Here is a 10407-nt window from a genome sequence, read left to right as displayed (position 1 = left end):
TAATAACCGAAAGTGAACATTGTATTTAATCAGGACATCATTAGGTCTAGTTACTTCAAAAGAAGCTAATATGTAATACAATGAAACTTTACTTTTCATTTCTATAATAGAATGATACTACGATATTTTCATTTGGAAGTTTTTAAATATGTTATGTTTTAGTACGAACAAAAGATAAAAACACAATGATAAATTAAAATAGATTGGGGACTTATAATAAATCAATAAATGAAATGTAGTTGCTATTTTATATGTATTTATCTCATTCGTTCTTTCATTTCTTTCGGTATAAACATGAGCAATGATAATCTCAATCCATTAAACGAATGACTTAACCCATGAATACAATACACACCTTGTTTTTATAATTACATTTTATGTACCGTCGGATTGTGTGGGTAGATGGCTAGTGTGTGTGTGTGTGTGTGTGTGTATATATATATATATATATATATATATATATATAGCTAATGTGTTTCTAACATTTATTGTGTGCCACAATGCACCAATAGAAATTTAGTAAAATAAAATAATTATTTAATTAAATAAAAATAGATATTAAATGATTTTCATTATTGTATGTATATTAACTGATATCCATAATTATAATTTTTTTACGGAAACTAATTAAATTCGTTATTAATGTCAACAGTAACATTCTTTTAGAATAAACTCGCATCTAAGTTGTCATGTATGAGTTTGTGTTTTGTTTATGGACCCTCTCACTTAAAATACAACAAAGTTGCATGGAATATGAATAACGAGAGTGTATTCTAATGGAATACACTCTTATTCTATTAGAATATACTCTTATTCTTCTAGAATAAACTCTCATTCTACTAGATACACTCTCGTTCTCCATGTTCTTGGAAACATTATTGTATTTTGAGTGTGTGGGTCACGAAACAAAATACAAACTCATACATGAAAAACTAAATGCAAATTTATTCTGAAAGAATATTATTGCAGATATTAATGACAAACTTAATTAGTTTCCATAAAAAATGAATTATAACAATGGAAATCATTTAACATACATATAATTATGGAAATCATTTAATATCTATCTTTTTTTGATTAGTTAATAATATAATTTTTACTAAATTTTTATTAGTGCAATCTAGAACACAATAGATGTTAGAAACATTTGAACCTAGCTCTTTTTCTTTCTCTATCTCTCTCTCTCTCTCTCTCTCTCTATATATATATATATATATATATATATATATATATATATATATATATATATATATATATATATATATATACATATATATATATATATATATATATATATATATATATATATATATACTAGGTTATAATCCGTGGGCACCACAGGTTAGAAACTAAAATTTATTTTTAATTAAATTATAACTTATTTATTTAAAACTGGTAATTGATAATAGAATGTTTACTAATTAAATTGTAAATGTTTTGCAGTAATATGATAATGACATAACTGTTGGTTGAAATTATGAACTTTTAGTGGTTTGAATATGCAATTGGTATTTTGTATTTGTAGATATGCAAAAAAGTTATAATTTTATAAAATGAAATATAATTTTAACTAAAAAAATATTGAAATTTATATAAATAATAAAACTGTACAAAGTTTTTTACAAATTTCTAAAAACTTCTTTATACACAACATTGGATGTTTTATTTGTTAGTCTACCATCTTTATCTAAAATCAACAATTTTAATCCTTATCTACTTTGAACTCTGGATAAAGCAACATACAATTGATCATGTTTAAAAACAGGATCCTTGAAAAACAAACCAACCTTCGATAAAGACTGTCCTTGGATCTTATTAATTGTCATTGCAAAACACACATCCAATGGAAATTGACTTCTTTGGAATTTGAACGGGGATCTTGTCTTCAGAAGGAGTTAAAGACATTCTTGGAATAATAGTCTGGTTTCCAATATTACCTCCAGATAAGATAACTGCCTCAATAACACGTTTGCCCAAAGATATAACATGTAGTCTAGTCCCATTACATAAGCCATTTTTCTGATCAATGTTTCTCAATAACATAACTGGAACACCGACTTTTAAAATGAGCTTATGGCTTGGCAGACCTGAGACTTTAAGATCATTTAAAACATCAGGTGAGTATAAATTTGTATCAAACTGACCATGAAGAAACTCGGATCGGCATAGGCTATCTGAACTTAAGTATTCTGTTGGTTCTCCTGGAAACAATGACAACAAACGATTGCTTATTTCTTGGACAACTTCATTCTTCGGAGCAAGTATTGCTTTTTCTTGAAAATAATCAGCAATGTTAAAGTTTTCCAGTATAGAAGGATATACAAAACTAATGAATGAACCTATAGGATCATGTGGATTAGTAATGACAATATCTTCTGGAATATCAACAATTGCTTCACCGTCATTCGGACCACCAAAATTACCTTCTCCTATGTCTAAAAGCCAAGTTGCAAAATCCCTTATTTGTTCATTAGCAGATTGATCACTTCCAACTGTTAACCTCATGTTTTTTGTTAATTTATGAACTTTGCATTGTTGCCATAAATAAGAACTTCAAGAAGCATTAACAATGTTTTGTCTATTGCCACCTAAAACAACATGTAGAATTTGTCTGAAATCACCTCCAAAGACAATCACTTTCCCTCCAAATGGAATATTTGAATTCGTAGGATTGGCACACTTTAATATATCCTTCAGAGTTCGATCTAAAGCTTCGAATGCATGCTTGTGTACCATGGGTGCTTCATCCCAAATGATCAATGAGGTTTTTCTTACTAAACTGGAAAGATCACTCTTTGGATTTATTCTACAAAAAGAATCCTCAGTTAGATTTATGGGAATTATAAACCGAGAGTGTGTTGTCCGGCCTCCAGTCAATAATAATGAAGCTATCCCACTTGAAGCAACATTTAAAACAATCTCACCTTAAGCTCTAATTGCTGCAGAAATTGTCTTCTAAAGAAATGTCTTACAAGTTCCACCATAACCATAAACAAAGAATACACCTCCCCTACTATGTTTAACTGCATCCATGATATCAAGAAAAATGTCTCGTTGCTCGTTTGTTGATGCAACAAACAACCGATCAAAATCGTTCTTTAAATTTGGAATGTCATAATCTAGCTCCTCGGTAATAAGACGACTGTTTGAAGATGAAACAGAATCAACATCTGGGTAAGGCATCTTTCCATATTTTTTAAGGCTGGAATTGTTACGAAGTAAAATTTGTTCTATCTCAAACAAAGTCAAATTTTTATGTTGATCTTCGTTTAGTGATAAACCTATACGGAAAATAATTTATTAATTGGAACGTATAAAAAAACTAATTGATTGGGACATAAAATATAATTGAATTTATACTGAAATTGTATATGATACTCTTTTAATAATAATCAGATAAAGTTATATTACTTGGAGACTTTAATCTCTGTTGTTGATTGTAAAGAATTCCATCTGACAGGTATTCCCAAGTGTTTTGCCAAACTATCTCTGGTTTACACAAACTGCTGGACAATAACATCGTAGAAAATAAGAACCGTAGATAAAAACCAGATCCAGAAAGACTTGCTTCCTTAATTGCATCGATGAATTCTTTGTCATCATCTAAAAGGCCAAGATTATAACATGCATCTTTAAAAGAAGAACATAGTTCACCATATATTGACTGTGCGAATTTCTTCGAATGATTTAGGACCTTTCACTTTATTTAAAAGAATTCTTAAGAAATATGCTTCTCCGAGTTTAGGTGAAACAGAGTGAATTCTACCAATCGCATATCCAACTTTCCTTGGCTTCCAAATCAGATCTTAACGGTGCCAAACAAACATTGTAGGAAATTCAACATATGTCAGTTTCCGTGCTTCTTTATTGATTTCATTACACTTCATCCAAGATGTGAACATTGAAGAAGCAATTGAAGTTCGGTCAAGAACATCTTCAATGTCATCGTCTGCCTCATATACAACTTGTTGTTGATCTGGAAGATGAAAAGGTAGTCTAATCACAGCAGGATATCTATAATGAACATCGAATTTAAAAATCCGCCATGAAGCTTCACATGCAAAAATATATCTACAGTCATAGTATTCTTTAATTTCATCCACTGCATCGTTCTTATCGGAATCATTATTGCTTTGCACCATAGAAATAGTAGCTCTAACAGGACCCTTGTTTATATATATAAATGATTAGTTTCGTGTTAGACCACCATAGTTTGTGAGATGGGGAGACGCAATCCTATCCACTCATTTTATAGATAAAAAATATTTTTAAAATGCAAAATAATTGAAAATTTTTCAAAAAAAAATTTTATAATATTATTTTCTTCATTTTTTTATCCAAAAAAAAATTACTGTTTTTTGAAATATTTGTAAAATATTCTAGTAGAATATTAGAATATTCTTGTAGAATATTAGAATATTTTACATATATGACAAATCTAGTAGAATACTAGAATATTTTAACATTTTAAAAATCACATTAGAATATTTACGGTGTAATATTATATTAGAATATTTTATGTATTTTTCAAAAAAAAAGAATTAAACCTTAAGAAAATTAAACAAATTTGGTTATTTGTTTTTCTGATAATAATAGTTTAGGTCGAATTTAATTACGTCAGATATATTAGATGGGTTTAATCTTGGTAAGTGCGTGTTTATCAAGTTATAAAATCGTTTGCATGCTTTATATATCTTGTGGCTTGTGGGTTTAAATGAGTTCTTTCAATCCAATTCCTTGTAGACCAAGTTCCACATCTCACGGTGTTCCCAAATCAGTTGTTTGATCTCCCCACCCAATTCGCCCTCGTTCCTGCGCAAATTGCAAGGGGGCAACTCAACGTTTCAGCAGTAATTGGTTAAATCGTGAATCTTGTGCCCAGTCTGAGACCTTTTCTTTTTTAGTTTCTGGTTGTGTTTGAGACGTGAGTGTTTATTTAAGAATTAGTGGGTAAAGGTTTATGGAGGAAGAATTAAACTACGGGAAGCGTAAGCACGATGTGTTGTATGGTATGTTTGACACCGACAGTGATTCCAAGGAAAAACGAAGGAAAGATGTGTCCAGGATGCCAATGGATCATGACAGCAGCAAAGAGGATAACAAAAAAGATGGTGAAGGCGTTGGTGTACTTGAGAGGTCCAGATCATTAAACAAGAAGAAGTCGAGTAAATTAGGATTTGGAAAAGACGTTGGTGTGTTTGAGAAGCACACAAAAGGTATCGGAATGAAGTTGCTTGAGAAGATGGGGTATAGAGGAGGTGGGCTAGGGAAGAATGCACAAGGTATTGTTGCTCCGATTGAAGTAAAGTTGCGTCCCAAGAATATGGGAATTGGGTTCAATGATTATAAAGAGCAGGAACCAATCGAGGAGATTAAGGTTTTTCCACAAAAAGAGAAGACGTGGTTAAAACAAGGTGTTTTAAAAAAGAAGGAAAAAGAGTACATAACCGCAGAGGAGCTGTTGATGAAGAAGCAAGAACAAGGGTTGGATGTTGTTGAGAAAGTGTTTGACATGAGGGGACCACAAGTTCGGGTGATGACAAGTTTAGAGAATCTGAATGCCGAAGAAGAACAAGAAGAAGAAAAGTCAAGCCCCATCCAACATAATATAAGATTGATTGTTGCCTGGGCTAAACTTGATATGAAGAAGATTATGTGGGACTTGAGAAAAGAGAGAGAGACGGTTGTGACTTTGCAAAAAGAAAAGGAGAAGCTAAAAGATGATGCCACCCGTCAGAAAAAACAACTTGATAGCATGGAAGAGATGGTGTATGTGGTGGAACGGTTGACAAAGGAGAGCTTGTTAGGGACATTGACTTTAGAGTCTGTTTCCATGTCATTCGGGGACTTACAGAGACAATATCTTGATGAGTACAAGCTGTTTGGTTTGGCTATTATCGCGTCCTCTTTTGCCTTGCCTTTGCTGAGTAGGGTCTTCCAAGGATGGGACCCACTGCAAAACCCGTTACACGGTTTGAATGTTATGTCGGTATGGAAAGATTTATTGAAAGGAAATGAGATATCTTACACACAGCTTTTTATGGAAGCCGTGTTCCCAGCTGTAAGGATATCTGCTACCAACACCATGCAAGCTAGGGACCCTCAACCCTTACTCCGTTTCCTAGATTCTTGGGAACAACTACTCCCTCACTCTGCTCTTCAAACCATACTTGACAACATTGTCATGCCAAAGTTAGCGTCTGCTGTCGACTCGTGGGACCCACGTCGGGAAACCATACCAATACATTCGTGGGTCCATCCATGGCTGCCATTGCTGGGGCAGAAGCTCCAGACATTGCATCATACCATAAGGAATCGTCTAGAAAATGTTCTTCATGCTTGGCACCCAAGTGATATGTCAGCTTACTACATATTGTCTCCCTGGAAGACTGTTTTTGACCCGACAAGCTGGGAACAGACGATGGTCCGATACATCATTCCAAAGTTGCTGGCAGTCATGCATGAATTCCAAGTCAATCCAGCAGATCAGAAGCTTGACCAGTTTTACTGGGTCCGGACTTGGGCTAGTGCGATTCCGACTCATCACATGCTTCGTATAATGGACGTGTTTTTTAACAAGTGGCTACAAGTTCTGTACCAATGGTTATGTTCAAAGCCGGATTTTCAACAAGTTATAAATTGGTACCTGGGTTGGAAGGATCTTATCCCACCCCAGCTTCTGTCGAATGAGCATGTAAGATACTGGCTTAATATTGGTCTGAACATGATGAACCAGGCGGCTGAAGGCTTGGAGGTTGTCCATCCAGGTTTCAGAGAAAACATCAAGACCCACTCTGAACCTCAGGCAGCAAAGGGACAGCAACCAGGTTCTGGTGGTGTTGGTATTGTTGATATGAGTTTGAAGGAACTTATTGGAGTTTATGCACAAGATAATGATTTGCTGTTTATGCCTATAGTGGGAAGAATGAAAGATGGCCATCAAGTGTTTAGGTTTGGGAACATTAGTGTAATCATAGACTCTCTCAACCAAAAGCTGTTTGCTCAAACTGAACACAGATGGTCTCTTGTAACCCTTGAGCAACTGGTGAACCTGGACAAGGGTTGGGTTCTGAGAAGAGGCTGAAATTCTCTAAGTGATTTATTTGGTTCTTTTTTTTTGATATATTGGTTTGTCTCTAGTTCATATATATGAATGGATCTACTATACCTTTGTTTGGTTTCACTACTATTCTAATGGTTATATATTTTTGCTTATCAATGATCTCCGGTTCAATGAGTGGTATTAATTATTAGTGTGTGTGTGTGCGCGCACGCACGCACGCACGACCCATGGGCTGATGACAGAAGTAGAACCCAGGTTGAAGCTGATTCAAGAATCAGTTGTTCATTTTGTTAATTTAGTCACTTCTTCAATTTCGTTTTCTAGACATGTGACGATAGTACAGATGACGACATTGATAAATTTCCCCTCTAATATATGTCAGTGAAAAAACATCCCCATCCCTTTGATGTTAGGTGATATGTGATCACCACAGAACATCAATGAAAATATGGATTAGTTATTAGAAGATCAAGAATCAATATACAAAACTCCGAAATATAAATAAGCAAACGTAATTCTGAATTTGAATAAACACCCATGAAAATATATGGATTAGTCATTAATAGATCAAGAATCAATATACAAAACTCTGATTTATAAATAAGCAAACGTAATTCTGAATTTGAATAAACACTCATGAAAAGTCGATATAAATCTTGAATTCAAAGTAACCACATGTACAAATTTTAAAAATCTGAGTTTTGAAACAGATGGTTGACTATTTAAGAGTTGATTGAATATGGGTATTATGTTTTAGTTGATTGTACCGTCTATAACAACACATGAATAAACCTCAATAAGTGAAAGTCACGTTATTAATTCTAAACGCGTGATAAAAAATACAAAATAAGTATATGGAATGTAACATTATTGAGTAATAATATCACATGTAACAACTAATAATATGATTGAGATAAACTATTAGAGAGGAAATGTAGTTGCTTGTTGGCCTTTTAGATTTAGTACCATAAAAACATAACAACTAATGTGGAAATGAACATATCAATACTTTATGTTTGGTAAATTGGTATTTAATAAAGTGTTTGGTGGGACGATCACTGGAAAACATTTCTGTAAAGTTTCACAAATGATTTGTTATCTGCATACCTATTTCATTTTCTTTGTTGGTCTTGATGTGCCAACCGATGAGGTATTTGTCTCTTTTTGTTTCCCAACGTCTGGTTGTTTTCCCTTGGTTCAAATAGGACAGATTCCAATTGCGAAAAAGATAAAGATTGCAGGGAATCTTGAAAAAACTAAATTACAATAAACAAATATAGACAGTTCATAGTTATACAAACATCAAAATTTGAAACATTAATCGGCCTAATCACCAATGTTCTTTCTACACTGTTACAAATTTATAAATAATATGTATGTCGAGAGATTGAAATTATTACAAAAAATATTACATCAATGGAAATAAAAATTCAGAAATGGTACTGGTCGGTAACTAGACACTACCCACAAAACAAAACAATTGTCATGGAAATTTTAATTCAATTAAAAAATTCCTTAATTTTTGAAGTCAAACCCATGCCTATCGTTAAATGAGATTTCAAAGTTCGTCAATTGTGCAGAGAAGAAAAAATTAACGCCCTTAAGCCCCAAATCTAAATTCCTGCCATCCAAAAGGCAATTCTAAGTATGTGAAGTAGGATAATCTTGTTTTTGGTGTATGCATTAATTACGAAATAAATATTAAAAGGTCATAAATTTTGTGTAACATCTCAAATTTCGAAGCCAATTTTTTTTTTATTTTTTTATTTATTTATTTATTTTTAATACAAGATTCATAAATAGTTTGCCAAACATTGCCAATGTCATATCAATTTATATAAACCATAACAACGTGTCTGAAAACCATATCATCAAAAGTAATAAAAATCAGAGTACAATCCCAGAAATCTACATGCGGAAACCATATGTGTGTGTGATGCGCTGCTACACCGCCGGCTACTTCCCCTTAGACGAAGAGGTACCTGAAACCAAAACTGAAACTGTAAGCACAAAGCTTAGTGAGTTCCCCCATCATACCCATACCAAATAATGCATAATCGTCGGTATCTTCCAACCGGTAACTGGGAACTATCGTCCCCTTCGGTATCTTTCAACCGGTAACTGGGAACTACCCTCCCCTTCGGTATCTTTCAACCGGTAACTGGGAACTACCATTCCCTTCGGTATCTTTCAACCGGTAACCGGGAGCTACCCTCCCCTTCGGTATCTTTCAACCGGTATCCGGGAGCTACCCTCCCCTTCGATATCTTTCAACCGGTATTTGGGGACTATTCCACCCCTGCTATTACTAATACATATCAAGCACAACAAGCATATCAAATACAATGATCATATCAAGCACAATAATCATATCGCACATCAATCCTAGATGATTATCACAAAGACAATCATCTACGCAACACCCTTGCTGGTGGGTCGGCATTGTGGCCGTAGACCCACCCCTACTAGAAGGAAACTCACCTCCAAGTCGTGTAGTGTCTGCACTACCCTCGGTGTGAAAGTCGGCTCTCCTCGACTCCTCAATCCCTACACGACAACCCCTCTAAGTAATCAACTTGTACTCACAACCCCTACAAGGGTCAACTCGAATCCAGGTCAAAGTCAAACCCTGGTCAAGTCAACTCTTTGGTTGACCAGACTCGCCGAGTTGGTCTGCCAACTCGTCGAGTCCCTTCGTCCACAGAATACTACAAACCCGTCCCCACTCGTCGAGTCTAGCAAGAGCTCGACGAGTTCACCTTCAACAACACTTCAGTCAATCTTCAACCGACTCGCCGAGTTCTTCCTTGAACTCGTCGAGTTCATCTTCAGCAAATGAGTGCGTCCAGTCTATGACTTGCCAAGTTGTAAGAACAACTCTTCGAGTCCATCTTCAAAGATTGGGAGATTGCCTTGGACTCACCGAGTTTGTTCTAGCACTCGTCGAGTCCCATGATTCCCAGGTCCCTTAAGAGCCCAAACAACTGAGGGACCTTACACACTCTCATCTGGTCCATCGACAGAAGGGATTTGGTGGTCATTACACCCCGACTCGTCGAGTCCTAAGAACGACTCGCCGAGTCCATCCTTGACCATTACTATACAGTCGATTTAAATGGGTCTTAACACATCAAAACTATAGATCTGGCCTCCTAATGTCCATTTTACTTGTAAAGCCACAAGCTTGGTGCACATGCATGGGATCATTGGCTCAAAAAGCCATAAAAGATGGTCTACAAGATGCATGGGGTGTTTATGGCGACAAAGTGGGCACCTTTATGCCAAAAGGACCCTCAATGACCCTAGATCTGAAGCACAAACTCACTTATTATACTCAATCCCGA

The 10407-nt window shown here is 34.8% G+C and overlaps 2 protein-coding genes and 1 pseudogene across 2 annotated transcripts; 1 reads left to right on the top strand and 2 right to left on the bottom strand.

Moving 5' to 3' along the window:
- Nucleotides 1-1815: 1815 nt before the first annotated feature.
- On the bottom strand, nt 1816-2505 carry LOC145158057 (uncharacterized). Its single transcript, XM_079077011.1, has one exon. It carries the CDS (start codon nt 2503-2505, stop codon nt 1816-1818), a length of 690 nt encoding a protein of 229 aa, XP_078933137.1.
- A 48-nt stretch (nt 2506-2553) lies between these two features.
- On the bottom strand, nt 2554-4142 carry LOC145158056 (uncharacterized). Its single transcript, XM_079077010.1, has 4 exons — nt 3826-4142; nt 3412-3506; nt 2973-3281; nt 2554-2888 (listed from the first exon to the last, which is right to left on the bottom strand). Exons 1-4 carry the CDS (start codon nt 4140-4142, stop codon nt 2554-2556), a joined length of 1056 nt encoding a protein of 351 aa, XP_078933136.1.
- Nucleotides 4143-4960: 818 nt separating this feature from the next.
- On the top strand, nt 4961-7117 carry LOC145158055 (septin and tuftelin-interacting protein 1 homolog 1 pseudogene; annotated as a pseudogene).
- Nucleotides 7118-10407: the final 3290 nt, after the last annotated feature.

This window comes from Lactuca virosa, chromosome 2 (assembly GCF_052849685.1).
Source record: "Lactuca virosa cultivar CGN04683 chromosome 2, Lactuca_virosa_CGN04683_v6, whole genome shotgun sequence".
In the NCBI taxonomy this organism is placed as follows: domain Eukaryota; kingdom Viridiplantae; phylum Streptophyta; class Magnoliopsida; order Asterales; family Asteraceae; genus Lactuca; species Lactuca virosa.
This window is presented reverse-complemented; position numbering and strand designations above follow the sequence as displayed.